Source organism: Scyliorhinus torazame, chromosome 6 (assembly GCF_047496885.1).
Source record: "Scyliorhinus torazame isolate Kashiwa2021f chromosome 6, sScyTor2.1, whole genome shotgun sequence".
Taxonomy (NCBI): Eukaryota; Metazoa; Chordata; class Chondrichthyes; order Carcharhiniformes; family Scyliorhinidae; genus Scyliorhinus; species Scyliorhinus torazame.
This window is the reverse complement of record NC_092712.1, coordinates 52,970,441-52,996,934: the sequence shown is the minus strand read 5'-3', so window position 1 is coordinate 52,996,934 and position 26,494 is coordinate 52,970,441. Positions and strand designations below refer to the sequence as shown.

General features: G+C 46.9%; 1 protein-coding gene and 1 non-coding gene across 2 annotated transcripts in view; both read left to right on the top strand.

Annotated features, from left to right (window-relative positions):
* Positions 1–26,494, top strand: part of LOC140424789 (protein canopy homolog 1-like) — a 175,475-nt gene that overhangs the window by 75,051 nt on the left and 73,930 nt on the right. Inside the window, exon 2 of the mRNA XM_072508200.1 lies at positions 20,729–20,844. Within this exon, the coding sequence (XP_072364301.1) occupies positions 20,729–20,844 (116 nt within the window). The remainder of the gene's footprint in view (positions 1–20,728; positions 20,845–26,494) is intronic.
* trnap-cgg (transfer RNA proline (anticodon CGG)) lies at positions 26,369–26,458 on the top strand. The gene is given in 2 exon segments: positions 26,369–26,404; positions 26,423–26,458. It is a non-coding gene; the product is annotated as a tRNA-Pro (tRNA).

Below are 26,494 nucleotides of genomic sequence, written 5' to 3'. Positions count from 1 at the left end.
TGTCACTCAAGGTGGTCACTGACATCTCGGTGGGTTGCTGAGAAATCTCTGGGATCTGTCTTGGTCGCATCTGCCATTTAATGTGCAGTGTGTTTGACCACAGTTTCCCTGTTAATTCATATTGACTGTATATTCTGAATGCTAAAGGTACAAGGTAGATTTTGTAGACTGTTTTACTTTCTGACTTTGTATAATAGTTTATTTTTGGTTAAAATTGTGGAATGTTGTGGGTTACAGGTCCCTAACTGGATCGTAAAATTAGACATATATTTGTAAAGTAACTCGAGAGGAAATGCAAAGAGCCAAGCAGTGTTTTTGTCTTAACTGCTTGTCCCCTATGGTGGTAACACTGCATTTTCTTACCAATACAAATGCAGGTGCAATGGCCCAGGAAACTTGTGCTATCTCCCTCTAGAGGCCACTAGCATAACACCATTTCAGATACAGTTATTGTATAAATTCTTGTCTTATTATATTTGCACACTGCATCAGCATAACACACTGGTAAGTCAACAACACCGACCAAATGACTACATTCCTCCTGAAGTGTAGCAGGACCAGTTTGAAACATAAGCAAAGTAGTGTTTCTTCCCTCAGTTTATTGTGTGTAGGTTTCCCCAAGTTTTATTTAGTTCCTGATTTCAGAAATAGAAAGATTTTGCATCACAAAAACAGGCAGACAATCTTGTCTGTGCAAAAGCTTGAGACTGGGAACCGGAAGAATTATTTCACTATATATCTTTGTATAAAGTGTAGCAAAAACAATTCTGACGATATTAAAGTGAGAAGTTACATTTTCTTTTACCTGTTATCGAGTTAGCTTCTTGCTTCCCATCACCGAGCCAATGAGGAATGAGTAATGCATTTCTGCCCTTTAAGCTCTGGCAAAGCGTAGACCAGAATAAACCAAATAAAATCGGATGACAAATCTGATTGATTAAATATATGTAAATATACAGTTTCTTGGGCATGTTCCTTAAAGAAATTTTAAAGCAAGGTATGTTAATTGTAATAACTTGCATTTTTTTTAATACTGGGCGCTTTGTTTGTACTGGAGCTGCAGTACACACTAAAAACAAAATCCAAAAGGTAGCCATATATTCCCATAGCTTTCCCACTTCATGATGGTTGCACGAGATAGTAGGTCAAAGCTTCACAAAAATCACTGAAACAAATTTAAATTGGTTTCCCTTGAGCCTTGTGACATTCTGCAATCTCTTATAAAGCCACAAACTGCCTTACACATTCCTCTGGAGAGTATAATCCAGCCATTTTTCTTTTCATTAACCTGTCTGCCTCCAAATCGTTTGACTTGTACGTGCTGTGAAGGTCCAAAGAATTGTTTACATTAACAGGCTCTAGTCCTTGATAGAAATGTATTTCTTTCTCCCTGCCTTTGTTTTTTATTAAAACTTGTTTTGCACCTTATTTGCCTGTCCTCCTGTTTTCCTTGTTGTATGGTGTGTTAATTCTAAGAAAAGTGTACGTGGGAGGAAAGTGATGAAAAGGAGGATTAGCATGACAAAATCAAAGGAAAATAAAATTTCTGATAACCATTTTTCCTCTTGTCAATTTCTATGAAATTTTATTTTGGGGACTTCCCTCTTGGCTTGCACTATCTATTTGAAATTGAAGCAATTTGGCACTGGTCTTTGACTGAAAAACAGTTTTTCAATCAAAAGATAAACCATCATGGTTATGTTGTCAATGTGATCAGATCAATGTGTAAACAAAAAGTCACCACAGCAAGAGCTGCCTAAAGGATGAATAAACCTGTCAGTGTTCAGAACAGCCCAACGTCACCCACGAGAACAAATTACACTGTTGCAATTGATAATCAGCAGCTATTGCCTGTACATTGAAGAATGAGCCAATGCCCAATGTTTGTTAACTTTTTAAATAGTCATACGTGATAAAGATGTATTCATTTCATAACTCAACTGATTTTAGAAAAAGACCTCCTATGTTATGCTGCGTAACTACAAAACACATCGATTTGATGTCTAAAATTTAAAAAAAATCAAAGGTATAAAGGCCATGGGATTAAAGAGGGTCATGGTACTGTGGGTACAAATTGACTGCGAGTGGTAGGGAATGGTTGATTTTTAGACTGGATGGAATAATGCAGTGGTGTCCCCTTGGGTTTTGCATTGGGGCCACTGTTGTTTTTGATTATAATCTGGAATTGTCATGGGGTGCACATTTCCAAAATTTGTAGGTGATTTCAAGCTTGGAAATGTAACAATGTAAAGGATCGCAACAAACATGAGGAGGACGTGAAATGGTAGATTCAATTTGTGTGAAGTGATGCATTTATAGGGGGTGAAGGAACGGAGGGACCTGCAGATAAATGTACACAATTTTGTTTAAAGGCAACAGGATGAATAGAGACAGCAGATAAAATAGCATAAAGGGTCTTGGCTTTATGAGCCATAATACTGTGGCTACCAGGGCAGGTCAAAGGCTAGGAATCTTGAGACGTAACTCACCACCTGATTTCTTACCCCCCACCCCCACCCCCAAAAGACTGTCAACCATCTACAAAGCATAAGCCAGGAGTGTAATGCAATACTCTCCACTTGCTTGGAGGAGTGCAGCTCCAACAACACTCAAGAAGCTCAACACCATCCAGGGCAAAGTAACCTGCTTGATTGTTTCCCCATTCCACAAACATTCAAACTCTCCACCACCGACTAACAGTGGCAGCCATGTGTACCTTCTACAAGATGCACTGCAGTAACTCGCCAAGGTTCCTTAGACAGCACCTTCCAAACCCACGACAGCTACCATCTAGAAGTACAAAAGTAGCAGATACCTGGGAACCTCACCACCTGGAGTTCCCCTTCAAGTCATTCACCATCCTAACTTCAGTCATTCACCATCCTGACTTGGAAGTACATCAGCCAATCCTTCACTGTTGCTAGGTCAAAATCCTGGAACTCTCGCCCTAACAGCACAGTGGGTGTACGTACACCTCAGGGAATCCAGCGGTTCAGGAAAGCGGCTCGCCACCACCTTCCTAAGGGCAACTAGGGGTGGGCAATGAATACTGGCCTAACCATTGATGCCTACATCCCGTAAATGAATTTTAAAAAAATCCAAGAATAGTTAAGAAAAGTATAAATTCCGAAAATGGTGTAAGTGCAGGGGACAGCGAGTGATGTAAAGACCTTCAAAGAGTGATAAAAAGGATAGTGAAAGCTACAAAAAGAAACTTCCAAGCACCATCAGAATTAAAACTATCTTTTTTTTTTACTATAGCCAGGGTAATATGGTCCTTCAAACATGGGTCATATTGGAAATTAAAATAAGTGGTGCACTTTTTGATTAATTACTTTGTCAGTTTTCATAGCAGAGGAAGGGGATAATACACCTTATGTTGCAGGGAATGTATAAAGACTGGGACTCACTAAAGGTGACATGAACCGAGAAAACAGTATTCAAAACAATAATGAGACTAAAGATTTTTTTAAAAATATATATTTTTTAATTGAAGTTTTGCAAAGTTTTTGATAAATAGTAATAATCCTAACACAGCAAAATAGAGTGAACATTAACATAGTGCAAAAAGAGAATATACAACAGCAATTGACGTGACCCCACGCGCCTCCGTCTTCCCACACCCTCCCAACGGAGCACTCACCCCAACTCCCCTATGGGCCGCTGCTGCTGCTGACGTTTTAATTTTCCCTGAGAAGCCATCGGACTGTATTATGCCCCCGCTCAACAGCAGCAGCTCTGTACACTTTGCAAAATTATTCACACACATAAGTAGGCATCTGTTCATGGTGTTGTCGCCCCTTGGTTCTCCCAGACGGAGTTCGCTGCCGTTGTCGGCTTGTTCCGCTTCTGCGCACTTCCGCTTATGAGACTAAAGATTGACAAAATCCCCATAATCTGATTTCCACCCAGAAGTTAGTGAGAAAATGATGAATGCTTTTGTCGTAACCTTCCAAAGCTTTCTTATTTAGGAATTGTCCCGTTTTTGGATGGAAAATTGCAAATGTAACCCTGTTATTTAAGAAAGGTCCGAGCACTTCTGGTTGCGGCTATGCGGAGCTAAGTCGCACGTTCAGCAGCTCCCGCTTGGAACGGACTTTTGGGCTCTTCTCAGGGCCCCCAACAAAATTTTTTCGACATTTCCCGGTGTGGGAAGAAGACTGCAACATTCCCCCGCCAGTGTATGGCTTGGACCAGGAGCGGGGCGACTAAAAAAAGTGGTGGTGAAGCCAAAGAAAGTGCGAGGGAAGAAGAGCAAGATGGCGTCGGGCAGGGACGAGGCAGCGTGGATGGAGTGGGCGCAGGAGCAGCAGGAGGTTATCCAGCGCTGCTTCAGGGAGCTCAAAGCGGACCTGCTGGAGCCGATGAAGGCTTCTATTGATAAGCTGCTGAAGACCCAGACGGCCCAGGGGGTGGCGATATGCGGGGTCCGACAAAAGATCTCAGATAACGAGGACAATATCTTGGGCCTAGCGGTAAAGGTGGAGGCGCACGAGGCGCTCCACAAGAAATGGCAGGAACGGTTCGAGGAAATGGAGAATCGGTCGAGGTGGATGAATCTGCGGATCCTGGGCCTCCCGGAGGGGCTGGAGGGGTCGGACGTGGGAGCCTATGTGGTCACCAAACTCGTTGATGGGAGCGGTGTCCTTCTAGGGGCCCCTGGAGCTGGAAGGGGCCCATAGACTGCTGGCAAGGAGGCCCAAGGCTAACGAGCCGCCGCGCGCGGTGTTGGTGCGGTTTCATCGGTTCGCTGATCGGGAGTGCGTACTCGGGTGGGCCAAGAAAGAGAGGAGCAGCAGGTGGGAGAACGCGGAGGTTTGAGTATATCAGGACTGGAGCGCGGAAGTGGCGAAGAAGAGGGCCGGTTACAACCGGGCAAAGGCGGTGCTGCACAGGAAGGGGGTGAAGTTTGGGATGCTGCAGCCGGCGCGACTGTGAGTTACCTACAAGGACCGGCACCATTATTTTGAGTCCCCGGTGGAGGCGTGGGCCTTTGTTCAGGCCGAGAAGCTGGACACAAACTGAGGGTCGGGATGGGGGGGTCGGCCATGGGGATGGTCGGGGATTGCTGTTGTTGTGTTACATTTTGAGGTTGGGGGGGGTTCTTTGTTCTTTTTCAATTTTGGTTCGGTGTGGGTGGTTAGGGTGGGTTGGGCACTGTTTTGGGTGGGCTCTTGGAGGGGGGCAAGTAAACGGAGTAGGGGGTGGATGGCCGGTAGGGGGGATGGGGCCCCGCCGGGGGAGGGTGAGGCCCCGCCGGGGGAGGGTGAGGCCCCGCCGGGGGAGGGTGAGGCCCCGCCGGGGGAGGGTGAGGCCCCGCCGGGGGAGGGTGAGGCCCCGCCGGGGGAGGGTGAGGCCCCGCCGGGGGAGGGTGAGGCCCGAGTCGGGCGTGAGGGGACTGGGCCTGTGAAAGGAGCTGCGACAGAGAGGCGGGGCCGGGCAGGTGGAAAGCGCAGGCTTTTTCCCACGCTGATGGCTGGAGGGGGCGGGGCCGGGGCGGGGAAGCATGGGTTTTTCCCCGTGCTTCGGACGGAAGGGGGAGGCGGAGAGCCTGCTGGTGGATAATGGAGGGGGAGGGGAAGTCCCACAATGGGAGGAGTCGAAGGAGAGGCGGGTGCGGCCGGGGTCAGCAGGAGTCCGCTGACTTGCGGGAGTGCAATGGGGGGAGCAATGCAGCTAGGAGGGGTCCTAGCTGGGGGGTGGGGGAGAACCGGGTTGCTGCTGGTATGGTCAAGGGGGAGCTGGAGCGAGTAGAGGGTGTTGGGACGGGGGTCTGCCGCCGTGGGGAACGGGCCGGACGTGGGGCGAGAGCGCGTGGCTGGCCGAGGAGGGGTTATGGCTAGTCGGCGGGGGAGACGGGGCTAGCCCCCTGATCCGGCTGATAACCTGGAACGTAAGGGGGCTGAACGGGCCGGTTAAGCGGGCTCGGGTGTTCGCACACCTGAAGGCGGATGTGGTCATGCTCCAGGAGACACAACTGAAGGTGGCAGACCAGGTAAGATTGAGGAAGGGGTGGGTAGGCCAGGTGTTTCATTCGGGGCTGGATGCCAAAAATCGGGGGGTTGCGATCTTGGTGGGAAAGAGGGTGTCGTTCGAGGCGTCGAGCATTGTGACAGACAATGGCGGCAGGTACGTAATGGTAAGTTGCAAGGGGAAAGGGTGGTGCTGGTCAATGTGTATGCCCCGAACTGAGACGATGCAGGTTTTATGCGGCGCATGTTGGATCGGATCCCGGCCTTGGAAGTGGGGGGCCTGATAATGGGGGGAGACTTTAACACGGTGTTGGATCCCGCACTGGATCGCTCCAGGTCTAGGACGGGTAGGTAGCCGGCGGCGGCTAAAGTGCTGAGGGGGTTTATTGACCAGATGGGAGGGGTGGACCCTTGGAGATTTGCAAGGCCGTGGGCTAGGGAATTTTCATTCTTCTCGCACGTTCATTAGGCCTATTCCCGGATCGACTTTTTTGTTATGAGCAGGGCGCTGATTGCTAAAGTAGAGGATACCGAGTACTCGGTGATAGCCATTTTGGATCACGCCCCGCATTGGGTAGACCTAGAGCTGGGGGAGGAGAGGGACCAGCGACCATTGTGGCGCTTGGACATGGGGTTGTTGGCGGACGAGGAGGTGAGCGAGCGTGTCCGAAGAAACATAGAGGGCTACCTGGAGGCCAACGATAACGGGGAGGTCCGAGTGGGGATGGTCTGGGAGGCGCTGAAGGCGGTGGTTAGGGGAGAGCTGATCTCCATTAGGGCCCACAAGGAAAGGAGAGAGCAGAGGGAGAGGCTGGTGGGGGAGATGGTGAGAGTAGACAGGAGGTATGCGGAGGAGGGACTGTTGAGGGAGAGGCGTAGCATCCAGGCCGAATTCGACCTGTTGACCAACAGGAATGCGGAGGCGCAGTGGAGAAAGGCCCAGGGGGCGATTTATGAATATGGGGGAAAAGGCAAGTCGCATGCTGGCGCATCAGCTACGGAAGCGGGATGCAGCTAGGGAGATTGGGGGAATTAAGAATGGGAGGGGGGGGTGCGGAGTGGGATTGGCATCAATGGAGTCTTCAGGGACTTTTATGAGGAACGTATTGGTCCGAGCCCCCACTGAAGGAGGAAGGGATGGGCCGCTTTCTGGACCAACTGAAGTTCACGAAGGTGGAGGAGGGACTGGGGGCCCCGATTGGGTTGGAGGAGCTGGCCAAAGGGATAGGGAGCATGCAGGCGGGGAAGGCACCGGGGCTGGACGGTTTCCCGGTCGAATTTTACAAAAGATATGTGGACCTGTTGGGCCCATTGCTGGTTAGGACCTTCAATGAGGCAAGGGAGGGGCCCCCGACGATGTCCCGGGCACTGATCTCCTTGATCCAGAAGCGGGACAATGATCCCCTGCAGTGTGGATCTTACAGGCCGATTTCATTGTTAAAGGTAGATGACAAGGTACTGGCGAAGGTCTTAGCCTTAAGAATTGTGTGCTGCAGGTCATCCACGAAGACCAGATGGGGTTCGTGAAGGGGAGGCAGTTGAACGCGAATGTGCGGAGGCTCCTGAATGTTGTTATGCCGGCGAGGGAGGCGGAGATAGTGGCGGCGATGGACGCTGAGAAGGCCTTCAATAGGTTAGAGTGGGGGTACTTGTGGGAGGTGCTGAAGAGGTTCGGGTTTGGGGAGGGGTTCGTCAGGTGGGTTAGGCTGTTGTACGAGGTCCCAATGGCGAGTGTGGCCACGAACAAGAGGAGGTCGGAGTACTTTTGGTTGCATCGAGGGACGAGGCAGGGGTGTCCCTTGTCCCCCCTGCTCTTCGCGCTGGCGATTGAACCCCTGGCTATGGCACTGAGGGAGTCGAGGAACTGGAGGGGGCTGGTGCGGGGTGGGGAGGAGCATAGGGTGTCACTCTGTGCGTACGACTTGCTGCTATATGTGGCGGACCCGGTGGGGGGAATGCCGGAGATAATGAGGATCCTCAGGGAGTTCGGGGATTTCTCAGGGTACAAGCTCAACATGGGCAAGAGCGAGTTGTTTGTGAATCACCCAGGGGACCAGGAGAGGGGGATTGGCGAGCTCCCACTAACCAGGGCGGAGAGGAGCTTCAGGTATTTGGGGGTCCAGGTGGCCAAGAGCTGGGGGGCCCTGCATAGACTTAATTTCACGAGGCTGGTGGAGCAAATGGAGGAGGAGTTTAACAGGTGGGACGCGTTGCCGCTGTCCCTGGCGGGTAGGGTGCAGTCAGTCAAGATGACGGTGCTCCCAAGGTTTTTGTTCCTGTTCCAGTGCCTCCCCATTCTTATCCCGAAGGCCTTCTTTAGGCGGGTGAACAGGAGCATAACGGGGTTTGTGTGGGCGCGAGGGACTCCGAGGGTGAAAAGGATGTTCTTGGAGTCCCGGAGTAGGGATGGGGGGGGGGGGGGGGGGTGGCTGGCACTGCCCAACCTATGTGGGTACTACTGGGCCGCCAATGCGGCGATGGTGCGCAAGAGGGTAATGGGGGGGGGGCGGCATGGAAGAGTCTGGAGACAGCGTCTTGTGAGGGTACAAGTCTGGAGGTGCTGGCAATGGCGCCGCTGCCGCTCCCTCCAATGAGGTATACCACGAGCCCGGTGGTGGCGGCTGCCCTCAAAATTTGGGGGCAATGGAGGCAGCACAGGGGGGAAGTGGGGGCCTCGATGTGGACCCCGATACGGGGGAACCACCGGTTTGACCCAGGGAGAATAGATGGAGGGTTTTCGGGGTGGCACAGGGCAGGGATAAGAACGTTGGGGGACCTGTTTGTGGATGGGAAGTTCACGAGCCTGGGTGAGCTGGAGGAGAAGTACGGGCTCCCCCCGGGAAACGCCTTTAGTATCTACAGGTAAGGGCGTTTGCCAGGCGGGAAGTGGTGGAATTCCCGCTGCTGCCGCCACGTACGGTACAGGACAGGGTGCTCTTGGGGGCGTGGGTTGGAGAGGGGAAGATCTCTGCAACATACCAGGTGATGCAGGAGGAGGAGGAGACCTCGATGGAGGTGCTGAAAGGTAAGTGGGAGGAGGAGTTGGGGAAGGAGATCGAGGAGGGGACGTGGGCAGATGTCCTCGGGAGGGTGAACTCTTCCTCTTCGTGCGCGAGGCTTAGCCTTATACAGTTTAAGGTGCTGCACAGGGCACACATGACTGGGACAAGGATGAGCCGGTTTTTTGGGGGTGAGGACAGGTGTGTTAGGTGCTCAGGGAGCCCAGCAAACCACACCCATATGTTCTGGGCATGCCCAGAGCTGGAGGAATTTTGGAAGGGCGTAGCGAGGACGGTGTCGAGGGTGGTAGGATCCAGGGTCAAACCGGGTTGGGGGCTCGCAATATTTGGAGTTGCAGAGGAGCCGGGAGTGCAGGAGGCGAAAGAGGCCGGAATTCTGGCCTTTGCATCCCTGGTAGCCCGGCGAAGGATTCTTCTTCAGTGGAAGGATGCGAGGCCCCCAAGCGTGGAATCCTGGATCAACGATATGGCGGGGTTTATTAAATTGGAGAGGGTGAAATTTGCCTTAAGGGGATCGGGGCAAGGGTTCTTCAGGCGGTGGCAACCGTTCTTTGTCTACCGTTCTGCCAGGAAGTCCATGGTCAACAGCAGCAGCAACCCGGGGGGGGGTTCTATTTTATTTTTTTTGGCTATACTGGGGGATCTGAGGGGGTGTATATATTTGCTATGTTTGCTGTGTCTTTCGCTGGGTGTTAATATATTATTTATGTATAGGGGGGAGGGGGCACTGGGTTGTTATGTTTTGTATTTAATTCTACATTTTACAGTTCCTTTTACATTTTGTTGTTGATATTTTGTGTAAACGTCAATAAAAATTATTTTTTTTTTTTTAAAAAAGAAAGGTCCGAGCAACCAGGAAATTATTTGTTAGTCCTATCTACTGCTGCAGGGAAGTTATTGGAATATATAATATGGACAGTGACTGAGCACTCAAGTGCTGATTTGGAGAGAATCAACACAGATTTGCAAGGAATAGGTCATGTCAACTGAGTATACCTGAATATTTTGAGTAAATACTGTAATAGAAAGAGGGATATCTTTAATTTGACTTCTAAAAGACCAGCAATAAGATTTCACGCAAGAGACTGTTTAAAATTAAAGCAATAAAATTAAAGCAAATTAATTGAAGGCAGTTATTGATCTGAGAAGGTGATGGGTTTGATGGTAGAAGACTACAGACATGTATTCAAATTTAAGGAATTAATGAATGGTGAACGTCTAGGATCTGTGCAGGGGTCCAACTATTCATATAGTTCTTAATAAATTTCGAGAACCCAATTCTTTTTTTTCCAATTAAGGGGCAATTTAGCATGGCCAGTCCACCTACCCTGCACATCTTTGGGTTGTGGGGCGAAACCTACACAAACACGGGGAGAATATGCCAACCCCACACTGACAGTGGCCCAGTGCTGTGATCGAACCTGGGACCTCAGCGTCATGAGACAGCAGTGTCAACCACTGCACCACCATGCTGCCCCTCACTATTCATATATTTAATAGACTTTGAGAATTATGATTTTATGAATAAAGACCTGTATATCCAAAAGCAAAAGTACTGCAGATACCAGAAATCTGAAATCTGAACATAAAATGCTGTAAATATTCAGCAGATAGGGGAGGGTTAGGTGCAGTGGTAATGTCAGTGGACTAGTAATCCAGAAGTCCCAGCTAATGCTCTGGGGACATGGGTTCAAATCCTGCAATGGCAACTCGTGGAATTTAATTTAAAATCTGGATTAAAAGCAAACCTGATACTTGACTGTGTGACCATAAAACCATTGTCAATTGTCGTAAAAAGCCACTTGGTTCACCAATTCCCTTTAGGGAAGAAAATGTGCTGTCCTTACCTGGTCTGGTATTCATGTGACTCCCAGACCCGCAGCAGTCTGGTTGACTCTTGGCTGCCCTCAGAAATGGCCCAACAAGCCATTCGATTGTATCGAACAGCTATGATGTCTAAAGGGAATGAAACTGGATGGACCAACTGGCAACAGCTAAGGCACTAGAATGCCAACCGTGAAAAGCTCTCTTTATTAATGGGGCTTGAACCAAAGCTAGAGGGGTATCTAAGCCAGAGATCGGAGAGTACTGTATTTAGCTTTTACATTTATAGTAGAAATCTAGTGCTAGGAAACATATAGTTAACAATAACTTACTAATTGATTAACGCAATGTCAATTAGAGGGGTGCAGTGCTCTGACTGTGAGATGTGGCAGGTCCGGGAGGCTTCCAGTGTCCCGGGTGGCTTCATCTGCAGAAAGTGCACCCAACTGGAGCTCCTCACAGACTGCATGGTTCGGTTGGAGCAGCAGTTGGATGCACTTAGGAGCATGCAGGTGGCGGAAAGCGTCATAGATCGCAGTTCTATAAATGTGGTCACACCCAAGGTGCGGGTAGAGAAATGGGTGGCCACCAGAAGGGGCAGGCAGTCAGTGCAGGAATCCCCTGTGGTTGTCCCCCTCTCGAACAGGTATACCCCTTTGGATACTGTCAGGGTGGATAGCCTATCAGGGGAAAACAGCAGCAGCCAGAGCAGTGGCACAACGGCTGGCTCTGATGTTCAGCAGGGAGGGTCAAAGCGCAGAAGAGCAATAATCATAGGGGACTCTATAGTCAGGGGAGCTTCTGTGGCCGTGAAAGAGACTCCAGGATGATATGTTGCCTCCCTGGTGCCAGGGTCCAGGATGTCTCAGAACGGGTAGTGGGCATCCTGAAGGGGGAGGGCAAACAGGCAGAGGTCGTGGTACATATTGGTAGTAACGACATAGGCAGGAAGGGGGATGAGGTCCTGCAGCAGGAGTTCAGGGAACTAGGCAGAATGTTAAAAGACAGGACCTCAAGGGTTGTAATCTCTGGATTACTCCCTGTGCTATGTGCCAGTGAGGCTGGAAATAGGAAGATAGAGCAGCTAAACACATGGCTAAACAGCTGGTGTAGGAGGGTGGGTTTCAGTTATCTGGACCATTGGGAGCTCTTCCGGGGCAGGTGTGACCTGCATAAGAAGGACGGGTTGCATCTAAACTGGAGAGGCATAAATATCCTGGCCGCGAGGTTTGCTCGTGTCACACGGGAGGGTTTAAACTAGTATGGCAGGGGGGTGGGCACTGGAGCAATAGGTCAGAAGATTAAAAAATTGAGGGAGAACTAGGAAATAGGGCCACTATGGCTCTGAGGAAGAGCAGACAGGGAGATGTTGCTGAAAACAGCAGGACTGGTGGCCTGAAGTGCATATGGTTTAATGCAAGAAGTATAACCGGTAAGGCAGAACTTGGAGCTTGAATTAGTACTTGGAACTATGCTGTTGTTGCCATTACAGAGACCTGGTTGAGGGAAGGACAGGATTGGCAGCTAAACATTCCAGGATTTAGATGTTTCAGGCAGGATCGAGGGGCAGGTAAAAGGGGCGGAGGAGTTGTGCTACTGGTTAGGGAGAATATCACAGATGTACTGCGGGAGGACACCTCCGAGGTCAGCGAGGCTGTATGGGTAGAGATCAGGAATAAAAAGGGTCCAGTCACAATGTTGGGGGTTTACGACAGACCACCCAACAGCCAGCGGGAGATGGAGGAGCAGATAGGTAGACCGATTTTGGAAAAGAGTAAAAGCAACAGGGTTGTTGTGATGGGAGACTTTAACTTCCCCAATATTGACTGGGACTCACTTAGTGCTAGGGGCTTGGACGGGGCAGAGTTTGTAAGGAGCATCCAGGAGGGCTTCTTAAAACAATATGTAGATAGTCCAACTAGGGAAGGGGCTGTACTAGACCTGGTATTGGGGGATGAGCCCGGCCAGGTGGTAGAAGTTTCAGTAGGGGAGCATTTCAGGAACCGTGACCACAATTCAGTAAATTTTAAAGTGCTGGTGGACAAGGATAAGAGTGGTCCTCGGGTGAATGTGCTAAATTGGGGGAAGGCTAATTATAACAATATCAGGCGGGAACTGAAGAACGTAGATTGGGGGCGGATGTTTGAGGGTAAATCAACATCTGACATGTGGGAGGTTTTGAAATATTAGTAGAAAGGAATTCAGGATCGGCATGTTCCTGTGAGGAAGAAGGATAAATATGGCAAATTTCGCGATCCTTGGATAACGAGGGATATTGTAGGCCTTGTCAAAAAGAAAAAGGAGGCATTTGTCGGAGCTAGAAGGCTGGGAACAGACAAAGCCTGTGTGGAATATAAGGAAAGTAGGAAGGAACTTAAGCAAGGAGTCAGGAGGGCTTGAAGGGGTCATGAAAAGTCATTGGCAAACAGGGTTAAGGAAAATCCCAAGGCTTTATACAAGTACATAAAAAGCAAGAGGGTGGCCAGGGAAAGGGTTGGCCCACTGAAGGACAGGGGAGGGAATCTATGTGTGGAGCCAGAGGAAATGGGTGAGGTACTAAATGAATACTTTGCACCAGTATTCACCAAAGAGAAGGAATTGGTGGATGTTGAGTCTGGCGAAGGGTGTGTAGATAGCCTGGGGTCACATTGAGATCCAAAAAGACGAGGTGTTGGGTGTCTTGAAAAATATTAAGGTGGATAAGTCCCCAGGGCCTGATGGGATCTAGCCCAGAATACTGAAGGAGGCAAGAGAGGAAATTGCTGAGGCCTTGACAGAAATCTTTGGATCCTCACTGTCTTCAGGTGATGTCCCGGAGGACTGGAGAATAGCCAATGTTGCACAGACAGAGTGGATAGTCAGAGACTTTTTTCCAGGGTAGAAGGGTCAATTACTAGGGGGCATAGGTTTAAGGTGCGAGGGGCAAGGTTTAGAGTAGATGTACGAGGCAAGTTTTTTACACAGAGGGTAGTGGGTGCCTGGAACTCGCTGCCGGAGGAGGTGGTGGAAGCAGGGACGATAGTGACGTTTAAGAGGCATCTTGACAAATACATGAATAGGATGGGAATAGAAGGATACGGACCCAGGAAATGTAGAAGATTGTAGTTTAGTCGGGCAGCCTGGTCGGCGCAGGCTTGGAGGGCCGAAGGGCCTGTTCCTGTGCTGTACTTTTCTTTGTTCTTTGTACTTGTGGAATTATACCATAGTGTCCCAGACAATACATTGATTCGTGGGTATCTCCTGTTCCACTGGAACCACCAGAGGTGGTAGCATGGCTGGCTGTATACAGTCTGGGAGAATTGCTTGGGAGTCCTCAACATCGAGTCTGGATCCCATGAATTCTCATGGTATCAGATCAAGCATAGATGAGGAAACAAACTGCTGGTTGCCATTTGCCATTCCCCCCACCCCCCTCAGCTGATGCATCAATACTCCTCCATGTTGAAGAAAGCACTTTGAGGGTGGCAAGGGTACAGAATATATTCTGTGTGGAGGGCTTCAATGTCCATCAGCAAGAGTGGCTTGACAGCAGCATGCCTGACTGAGCTGGCAAGAGTCCTAAAGGACATAGCTGCTAGACTGGATCTTTGGTGGTGACGAGGGAACCAACCAGAGGGATAAACATACTTCACCCCCTCTTCACCAATTCACCTGTCACAGATGCATCTGTCCATGACCGTATTGGTAGGAGTGACTACTACGCAGTTCTTGTGGTGGCAAGTCTCACTTCACATTGAGGATATCCTCCATTGTGTTGTGTGCCACCTCCACTGTGTTAAATGGGCTAGATTTCAAACAAACCTTGCCTCTCCACTGGACATCTATGAGAGGCTTTGGGCGGAAGCAGAATTGTATACAGTCAGAATCTGTAACCTCATGGCCTGGCATATCTCCCACTCTACCATTACCGCCAAGCCAGGGGAACGACTTGTTCAATGAACAATGCAAGAGGGCATGCAGGGAGCAGCATCAGTACTACCCAAGAATGATATGTTAACTTGGTAAAACTACAACACTGAGCGACTTGCATGCCAAACATGCGATTGACAGAGCTAAAGGACCTTGCAACCAGATCAGATCTATGCGCTGCAATCCTGCCACTTCGAGTTCTGAATGCTGGTAGACAATTGAACAACATTGGAGGAGGAGACTCCCCAAATATCCCCAACCTCAATGATGTGGGGAAGCCCAGCACACCACAGAGATTGAGCTCAACAGAACAGAGAAGGATCTTCAGCCCCTCGTGCCTGCTCCGGTCAAAAACAACCACCAAACTAATTCTAATCCTATTTTCCAGCACTTGGTCCATAGCCTTGTATGTCTTGGCATCGCAAGTGCATATTTAAATAATAACTTCTTAAATCTTATGAGGGTCCCTCCCTCCACCGCCCTCTCAGGCAGTAAAGGGCAGAGGGGGATCGTTTAGCTCCGTCAATCGCATGTTTGGCATGCAAGTAGCCCCTCCACCAAGGGGAAATGTTTCTTTCCCGTCTCCTCTTCTCGTCTCCCCATCCCCTCTCCGCACCCTTTCCAGTGCAATTACCTACCTCCTCTAATGTGGATTCTAGAACGGCACACCGTATTCTAGCCTACAGTTCCAGTATAACCGTCTTGCTCTTAACTCTATGCCCCTATGAAATGAAATGAAATGAAAATTGCTTATTGTCACAAGTAGGCTTCAATGAAGTTACTGTGAAAAGCCCCTAGTCGCCACATTCCGGCGCCTGTTCGGGGAGGCTGGTACGGGAAGCCCCCTTAACCACCTGTATCTACCTGCCCTGCTACCTTCAGGGACCAGTGTACATGCACACCAAGTTTGCTTTAATCCCTGGTGCTTCCCAGGGTCCTGCCGTTCGTCATGTATTCCCTTGCGTTGTTTATCCTGCCCACGTGCATCACCTCACACTTATCCGCATAAAATTCTGTTTGTCACTGATTAGCCCATCTGACCAGCCTGTCCATATCGTCCTGTAATCTAAAGCTTATTATTTACCACTCCACCAATTTTCGTATCATCCACGAATGTACTGATGTATAAAGAAAACAGCAAGGTCCCCACTTATCCCTGCAGGACCCCAGTGGACTCAGGTGTCCAAGTCAGAAAAACACACGTTTCTGGGCAAAAATATGAGGCTGAAGCATTTGCAACAATCTTCAGTGAGAAGTGCTGAGTGGATTATTCATCTCCGCCTCCTCCCGAGTTCCCCACTATCACAGATTCCAGTTTTCATGTGATATCAAGAAACTGCTGAAGGCACTGGATACTGCCAAGGTTATGGGCCCTCACAATATTCCAGCAATAGTACTGAAGACTTGTGCTTCAGAACTAGCTGTACCCTTAACCAAGCTGTTCCAGTACAACGACAACACTGGCATCTACCCAGCAATGTGGAAAATTATCCAGCTATGTCCTGTCCACAAAAAGCAGGAGAAATCCAACCTAACTAAACTGCGCTATCGGCCTACTCTTTTTCATCAGTAAAGTGATGGAAAGGGCCATCGAAGGGACATTAAAAAAAAAACTTATTGTCACAAGTAGGCTTCAATAAAGTTACTGTGAAAAGCCCCTAGTTGCCACATTCTCGCCTAATTTTTCCACTTTTTCATCAAATATACACCCAATGAAAGATAACCAACAAATACTATAGCAACCCCCCCAACCAGCATCCCCATCAACATACAAACCCAAACCTCCACCCCTACATCCTAAATACAAAACAAGAAAGACCAAAAGAGAATCCACGGTCATCACATGCATGATAAACAATATGCCCATCTCTCTTTTCCCCCCCCAAAAAATGTTCAATGGCACACACCCCCATGTTCAAAGGCATTCAATTCTTGAAAGTGCAGGATAAACAATGCTCATGAATTGTCGAACCCTTCCATCCTCCCACACTCAAACTTTACCTTGTGTCAAAAATTCCAGCAGGTCCCCCCACCACGCCAAGGCACAGGGCGGAGAAGCTGATCTCCACCCCCAATAGGACCCACTTTCGGGCAATCAGCGAGGCAAAGGCTAAGATATCTAACCCCGCAGCCGCTTGCAGCCTGGGCTGGTCCGATACCCCGAAAATGGCTTCTAGGGACCCTGGTTCGAACCTCACATGTACCACCCCCGAGATGACCTTTAAAGACCTCCCTCCAAAACCCCTCCAGTTTCGGACAGAACCAAAACATGTGAACATGGTTTGCGGGGCTCCTCCCATAGAGCTCACACACATTTTCAACCCCCTCGAGTCGGCTCAAATTAGCCCTCGTCAGGTGAGCCACCTTCAACTGTATCAGCCCCAACCTCGCATGCGAGTTTAAGGTGTTTACCCTCCAGAGCACCTCACACCACAGCCCCTCCTCCATAACCTCTCCCAACTCTTCCTCCCACTTTGCTTTAATCACCTCTAAAGATACCTTGTCCTCCCCCAGAATATCGAAGCAACACTTAGCCATAACAGGCTGACTGATCAGTTTGAGTTCCACCAGGTCCGCTCAGCTTTTGACCTCATTACAACCTAGATCCAAACATGGGCAAAAGATCTGAACTCTTAGATGAAAGTGACTGCCCTTGACATCAAGGCAGCATATGACTGAGTGTGGCATCAGGAAGCCTAGCAAAACTGATGTCAGTGGGAATTGTGGGGCGGGGGAAGACTCTCCACTGGTTCGAGTCATACCTGGTACAAAGGAAAATGGTTGTGTTTGATGGAGGTCAATCATCCCAATTCCAGAACATCACGACAGGAGTTCCTCGGGGTAATGTTCTAGGACCAGCACGGTAGCATAGTGGTTAACACAGTTGCTTCACGGCTCCAAGGTCCCAGGTTCGATTCCCGGTTTGGGTCATTGTCTGTGCAGAGTCTGCATGTTCTCCCCGTGTCTGCGTGGGTTTCCTCCTGGCGCTCCAGTTTCCTCCCACAGTCCAAAGATGTGCAGGTTAGGTGGATTGGCCATGATAAATTGCCCTTAGTGTCCAAAAAAAAAAGTTAACTGGGGTTACTGGGTTACGGGGATAGGGTGGAAGTCTGGGCTTAAGTAGGGTGCTGTTGAGCCGGTGCAGACTCGATGGGCCAAATGGCCTCCTTCTGCACTGTAAATTCTATGAAATCTATGACCAACCATCTTCAGTTGCTTCATCAATTATCTTCCCTCATCATAAGGTCAGAAGTAGGAAAATGTGCTGATCATTGCGCGACATTCAACACCATTCGTGACTCCTCTGGATTCATGCAGCAAGACCTGGACAATATCCAGGCTTGGGCTGGCAAGTAACGTTCGCACCACACAAGTGCGAGGAAATGACCATCTCCGAAAGAGTGAATTCAATCCTCTCGCCTTGACGTTTAATAGCATTACCAGAACTGAATCCCCACTATCAGCATCCTGGGAGTTACCATTGACCAGAAACTAAATTGGACTAGCCATATAAATTCTGGGGCTACAAGAGCAGCACAGAGGCTAGGAAATCTGTGGGAGTAACTCGCCTCCTGACTCCCCAAAGCCTGCCCACCATCTATAAGGCACAAGTCAGGAGTGTGATGGTAGTCTCCACTTGCCTGGATAAGTTAAGCTCCAGGACAAAGCAGCCTGTTTGGTTGGCACTCCTTCCACAAACATTCAATCCCTCCACCACTGACTAACAGTATCAGCAGTGTGTACTATCGACAAGATGCACAGCAAGAACTCACCATAGAATTCCTGCAGTGCAGAAGGAGGCCATTCCCCCATCGAGTCTGCGTCGGCCCTTTCTGAAAGAGCACCCTAACTAGGCCCAATCCCCATAACCCCATAGCCACACCTACATATATTTGGACTGTGGGAGGAAACTGGAGCAGCCGGAGGAAACCCATGCAGACACTGGGAGACAGTGCAAACTCCACACAAACAGTTACCCAAGGCTGGAATTGAACTTGGGTCCCTGGCTCTGTGAGGTAGCAGTGCTAACCACTATGCTACTGTGCTGCTCAAAGGCTCCTTGGGCAGCACCTTCCAAACCCCCGACCACTACCATCTAGATTGTTTTACGAGATGATGTTTTGACTTTTAAATACATTACGGAAAATTAGTCTTGTTATACACAACTTGATGTAGTGAATAATTCAGTTCCATGTAAAACCATATGCTGTGCTATGGTAATAGTGTTTGCTCCTTCATCGGCTGAAACGTCTCAACTCGATTGCTGCTGTCCAATTAGCTGTTATGTTGAAAAATAACTCTTGATATTTTACTTACTGTCCATCAACATTTTCATGCAGCATTTCTACAAAAAATGGAGCTCTCGTTTCTCAAGTTACATAGAACATAGAACATTACAGCACAGTACAGGCCCTTCAGCCCTCGATGTTGCACCGACCTGTGAAATCACTCTAAAGCCCATCTACAATATGCCCTTATCGTCCATATGTCTATCCAATGACCATTTGAATGCCCTTAGTGTTGGCGAGTCCACTACTGTCGCAGGCAGGTCATTCCAAGTCCTTACTACTCTCTGAGTAAAGAACCTACCTCTGACATCTGTCCTATATCTATCTCCCCACAATTTAAAGCTATGTCCCCTCGTGCTAGACATCACCATCTGAGGAAAAGGCTCTCACTGTCCACCCTATCCAATCCTCTGATCATCTTGTATGCCTCAATTAAGTCACCTCTTAACCTTCTTCTCTCTAACGAAAACAGCCTCAAGTCACTCAGCCTTTCCTCATAAGATCTTCCCTCCATACCAGGCAACATTCTGGTAAATCTCTGCACCCTTTCCAATGCTCCACATCCTTCCTATTTCCATTTGTATTTTTATTCTATTCCATAAACTGTTGTTTTCCTGAAGGAATGCAGTTTCCTAGTCGATGTAGCCTTTGTTTATGTTTTAATTTCATATCTGAATTTACATAGTGCAGAAGGAGGCCTTTTGGCCCATGGAGCCTGCACTGACCCTACCTAGGCCCACTCCGCCACAACCTGCACATCTTTGGACTGTGGGAGGAAACCAGGGCACCCGGAGGAAACCCACGCAGACACTGGGAGAATGTGCAAACTTCACACAGCCACCCAAGGCCAGAATTAAACCCGGGCTCCTGGCACAGTGCTAACCACTGTGCCATCGTGCTGCACTGATCATGCCAGATGATCATTCCTAGTAGTCAAAGCAGACTCCTGAATGACATGAGAAATAACTAACACTAGAGTCATATAAATTCCAATATTATAAAGATTCAAGTCCTTTTTTTATACAATATTAATCTTCAACAAGAATTTGGAAACATTGGTTTGCATTGGAGGTTTGTTGGCTATATGCTTCAAATGAGATAGTCCAGGTTAATGTGCCATAACATAAGCAAGCTGATGCAACCTCATCTCATAGAATATTTTAAGATTCAATGTTGTTGAATTTTCAAATTTGTTTATTTCAGTACCTCCCCTTATTCAAAGATCTGTATGAACTGCCAGGTCAAAGGAGATAGAATTGTTTTGCATTCAAATCTAAATCTCATCAAGCTTTGCGACACAATTTTTCATTTGGGATAATACTTTTAGTTCAGATAATATTTAGAGATGTGAGCTCTAATGGAGGAATGATGTTCGGTGGCTTTCAAGATTTTCCCACACCCATGGGGTTTTCATTTCACAATATATCAGTGCGCTGGCCAGAACCGATGAAGTGTTTAAAAACTGGGATTTTTGCACATAATTTGAGGGTTTCACTTTCAAATCTTTTCATGTGCTAATGCCCATTTGTTTGTACACTACAATTTGGTAGAAAACTTCCACTAGATTGTCAAGACAACTGAATGCTTTAGATTTCTTTTCCATGGAGAAAAGGAAGCTATTCGACCAATATGTAAAAGCATTTTACTCTTTAGTGGGGGAAAAAACCTCTATTTTTTTTGCAGTTATTTGACTTGATTTTGTTTTTAACTTAAGTTTGCAGGGCATTAGTAGCTGAAATAGACTGGGCAATTAAGAAGGTGGATCCAAAAAAGACTATTCAAGTGGGATCTTTCCGAATTAGTCCTGATGGCTCTCAAAAACCAAATGAGGTATGTATACTATTTAATAAGCACATTTACAGCCACTTATTCAAACAGCAGTGGTCCACAAATTCAGTAACCGTAATCATATGGGGTAATAGATTATAAATTGAGTCTACCCTTGGGAAATGGAAATCATCTTTTTGTAATATCTCTGATGGACTTTAATATATAAAATAATTAAGCATTCTCAGAATCTTCATGAAATACAGAAAAAATAAATTCCAAATTTACCCTTTACTGTTTGTTGCTTTTAGTGGTAGTTCTGAGTTTAATGGAATAATGATTGGAGCAACATATAATGACAACGTATTCGGAGAAAATGAGCTGGAATATTTAATGTCATGTACGACGGGTATGAGTGGAATTCACTTGGCCTGGTTTTTTTTTTTTAATATAATTTTTAGGAGGAAATTAGTTTAAATTAATCTAAACTTCTGTTATAGTACTGCACTCCTCACATGATCACTATATAGCTCTTAAATTTTAGAATGTACTGCTTTAGGAGAGCTTGAAAGAGGAGATGGGGTAAATGCATTTCTATGATGAAGGAAGGGCAATTAAATCCATAGCTCCCTGGATGACTTGAGGTTAAAATGAGACACAAGCCTCTTTTTGGTCATAAGCCTCCTTATGTCAATTGTAAAAATAATCCAGGAGAGAAAAAAGCTAAATACAGAAATTACAAAAAAGATCTTTTGAAAAGAAAAAATGTGAAGATTAAGAAAGGGTATGAGAATAGATCAGCACGTAACATAAAAATAACGTAAACATCTTTGATAAAGTATAAATAGTAAGGGTAAGGAAGGTGGGTCAAATTAGGGACCAAAAAGGAGATCTTGTGGACGCAAGATCCCATTGATAAAGAGGATGCTGCCAGTGTAGCAGAATTGGACAAATGGTTTAAGGGAAAAAGAATTACAGGGCTATGGGGCTAGTGTAGGAGTGTCAGAGTCATAGAAACATAAGGCACAGAAAAGGCCCATCGTGGCTGCGCCAGTCAAAATCAACCACCATTCTAATGCTATTTTCCAGCACTTGGCCCATAGTCTTGTGTGCCCTGGGATCACAAATGCCCACCTAAATACTCTTAAATGTTCTGAGGGTCTCTGCCTCCACCACCCTTTCAGGCTGCAAATTCCAAACTCCCACCACCCTCTGGGTAAAAAAGGTTTTTCCTCCCATCCCCTTTGGCCCCCTGCCCCTTACGTTAAATCTATGCCCTCTGGTCATTGACCCCCTCCACCAAGGGGAAAGTTTGATCCTGTCTACTCTATCAGTAGAGTAGGCAGCACGGTAGCATTGTGGATAACACAATTGCTTCACAGCTCCAGGGTCCTAGGTTCAATTCCAGGCTTGGGTCACTGTCTGTGCGGAGTCTGCACGTCCTCCCCGTGTGTGCGTGGGTTTCCTCCGGGTGCTCCGGTTTCCTCCCACAGTCCAAAGATGTGCAGGTTAGGTGGATTGGCCGTGATAAATTGCCCTTAGTGTCCAAAATTGCCCTGAGTGTTGGGTGGGGTTTATGGGTTATGGGGATATGGTGGAGGTGTTGACCTTGGGTAGGGTGCTTTTTCCAAGAGCTGGTGCAGACTCGATGGGCTGGGTGGCACTGTAAATTCTATGATCTATGCCCCTCTTAATTTTAGAAATCTCAATCATGTCCTCCATCAGTCTCCTCTGCTCAAAGTAAAACAATTCAATCTATCTTCATAACTACCACTCTCCAGCCCAGGCAACATCTTGGTAAATCTCCTCTGCACCCTTTCCTGTGCTATCACACCCCTCCTGTAATGTGGATTCCAGAACTGCACACAATACTCTAGCTGTGGTCTAACCAACATTTTATACATTTCCAGAATAACCTAACCTCCCTGTTCTTCAACTCTATGGCTAATAAGGACAAGTGTACTATATGCTTTCTTAACCACTGTAGTGTGAGATTAATTGAATGATTTGACCAAGGAGCCAGCACAGGCATGATGAGCTGAACGGGCTCCTTCCAGGCTTTATCATTACAATACCTCATGTGTAAACAATGGATTTAAAATAGAGCAGACTACACATCTGGTCCACTTTTTACTTCTTAGTTTTGACATTGTATGCCAGCTAAGCTTGGTGATAGGCATTCCAAAACTGGGATAATGTTTGTGAGTTGGACACTTATTTAGGATTTGGTGCAAAAGCTGGGTTCATGCATAACTTCAGTAATGAAGCAGAACCACATTGTCAGAAATGCTGTCCTTCAGACTTGATAAGCTGCAGTTCTGTCTCCTTCTAGTGCCTTGACCAATATTCTTCCCTCAGTCAAAACCACTCTGAAAAGATAAATGGGTCCACTATGGTGATGTTTACCACCATAGTTGACTTGTGAGCATTGAGCTTGTTTTAATCATTCCCAAGATGGGGGCATTGCTGTCAAGGTTGGCAATTATTGCCCATACCTAGTTACTCAGAGTAGGAGTTGGTGATCTACCTTCTAAATGAATAGTGTAGATGTGGAGAGGATGTTTTCACTTGTCGGAAAAACTAGAACCAGAAGACACAATCTCAGACTAAAGGGACGATCCTTTAAAACAGAGATGAGGAGGAATTTCTTCAGCCAGAGGGTGGTGAATCTGTGGAACTTTTTGCCGCAGATCAAAGGTTATGGGGAGAAGGCAGGAGAATGGGGATAAGAAAAATATCAGCCATGATTGAATGGCAGAGCAGACTCGATGGGCTGAGTGGCCCAATTATGCTCCTCTGTCTTCTGGCCTTGATACTGCTGTGTGGCTTGCTTGACTGCTTTGGAAAGCAGTTAAGAGGCAACCATATTGGTACTGGCTTGATAAAGACAGCTGATTTCAATTCCTAAAACCCATTCATGAGCCAGTTGTTGTTTTTTTCACAGAATGATCCAGCATAATTTTAAAAAATATATATATTTTGAACTGAATTTAGACTCTTGTGCAGCCAGGATAGGATTTCAATTTAAATTCTACTTCACTACTGCAGTAATGCAACAACTACACTATTGTGTTTAATATTATTTGTATCAAGTCATTTGTGGTGAGCAATTTTGTGTGTGAATGTGTGTATCATTAATCTTGTTAATTGTTTGCAGCAGGAGGCGTCTGTAAAGCATATCACACATATGTGGATTTTGAATTTGAATTAGTGATCAGTGGTTAAAAGTGTGTGTGTCCTGGAACTCCTAACCTCCTGCTGTTCAGAAAAATTGTGGGTCCTGTGGAGCCTAATCAACTTGTATTTAATACGACAACATTAAAAATATGTGTTTGTCTCTGCAGACAGAAATTATTCTAACCACATTTCTGGCTTTTAACCCAATTGGGGGGAAAAAGTAGCTAACTGTAACAACAGTCCAGAATTTTCTGTGAAAATAAGGGTGTGGTGAGCAGTGCTCACCATGTACAAATCTGACAGCAATCATTGTTAAGAGATGCGCCACTCTGCCATAAGATGCATGAAAACAGCATCTCACTGTCTGGCTCCCCATTCAAATACACTGGAACCTCTCCGGTTTGAAAATCAATTGCTCAGAAGCAGCAGTTGTCTGGAAATCGTTTGAACAGGCTCGAGCAATTCAATGGCATAATTTTAGTACGGTACTTTGGGAGCGGAAACATAAGATATAGTATGTGGATAAGTAAAACCATTTTTATACTGCATTATAATGTTTTATCACTGTTTTATGCTTGGTGCTACAAAGTTATGATGTTTTCCTGTTCACATATTCACATATTTGTGATTAGGCATTCTAACTTCATTCTGGAATCCAGAAATTACTTAGTCCCAAGCATTCCAGGCTGGGTTATAGCTTATATTGAATACCATGAAGTTATGGAACTTTGGAATGGTTTCAGCACAGAAGGAGGTCATTGGACTTGTCGGGTCTGTACCATCTTTCTGCAAGAGCTGTTCAGTTAGACTCATACTACCTATTCCTATAACCCTGAAAGTTCTTTGTCTTCATGTGCCTATCCAATTATGTTTTGAAAACCACTATTTTAATCTGCTACCTCCACCCTCCTGGGATGCATTCCAGATTCTAACCCCTTCCTGCATAAAAAAATGTTGTCTCATGCTGTTTTGCAAATCACCCTAAATCTGTGCCCTGTGGTCCCCCTCTCAATGGGAACAGTTTCTCCCCATCAATTTTGTTGAGACCCCTGATGATTTTGCACACTTCCATCTATTTCCTCCTCTCTGCCTTCTAAGGTGAACAACCCCAGCTTTTCCAGTCATTGCATCACTGGAATCATTTTGGTAATTTTTTCTCTTTTTTTCACTCCTTTTTGTTCAATTTAAAGTACCCAATTCTTTTTTTTCCAATTAAGGTGCAATTTAGTGTGGCCAATCCACCTACCCTGTACCTCATTGGGTTGTGGGGGCAAGACCCACGCAGACACTGGGAGAATGTGCAAACTCCACACGAACAGTGGACCGGGATCGAACCCGGATTCTCGGTGACATGAGGCCCCTAATTCTTTTTCTGCACTACTTTAAAGCCTTCACGTCCATCCTAAAGTATTAACTTAGAAACTAAGATAGTACCCCAGTTGAGGCTTTCATAATATTTTTCCTACTTTTGTACTCCGTGTTTTGATTAAAAAGCCCAGAATCCTGTTGAGCCTTTTGAGCCACTTTCTCAAACTGCCCTGACACCTTCAATAATTTGTGCACATCTCTCTGTTCTGCACCTGCTTTACAATTGTACAATTTAGCTTATGTTGCCTCTCCTTATTTTTCCTGCCAAAAAATATCACTTCACATTTCTTTGCAATAATTTCATCTGCCATGTCGGCCCATTCCATTAACTCATGTCCTCTTTGAGTCATAAGAGTAATTGAGGTCTGCAGTTCAGAAAAGGCCCTTTGGCCCATTACATCTGCACCAGTCAAAACATCCACCTAACTATTCTAATCTCATTTTTCAGCACTTGGCCCATAGCCTTGTATGCCTTGGCATCACAAGTGCACATCTAAGTACTTCTTTTTTCAAAATTCCTTTATCACAGTTACAAAGCCAGAGCTCAGTATGGACAGGGACAAATCCCTAATTCAGCTCCTTGCCTGCTCCAAAAAACAATTCAAATTGAATCCAATTCATGGTCCCCACAAGAGAGACATACCAGATCCAGGCATTAGACCTGACCTCACCTTAGCTAAAAGGCTGAGAAGCCGTTCTAAGTACTTCTTAAATGTTATCAAAAGTTGGTTTGCAGGCGTAGCAGGTAATTAAGAAGACAAATGGCTAGGGCAGCACAGTGGTGCGAGTGGTTAGCATTGCTGCCTCATGGCGTCAAGGTCCCAGGTTCGATCGCGGCTTTGGGTCACTGTCCGTGTGGAGTTTGCACGTTTACCCCATGTTTGCGTGGGTTTTTCCCCCACAACCCAAAGATGTGCAGGCTAGATGGATTGGCCATGCTAAATTGCCCCTTAATTGCAGAAAATGAATTGGATACTCTAAATAAATAAAAAAAGACAAATGGAATTTTGTCCTTTGTTGCGAGAGGGATGGAGTTTAAATCGGCTCGTTGGTCTAGGGGTAAGATTCTCGCTTCGGGGTTTGTGCTGCAAGAAAATGTGAGAGGTCCCGGGTTCAAATCCCGGACGAGCCCTTTGATGTTCTTTGGGGCAGCACGGTAGCATTGTGG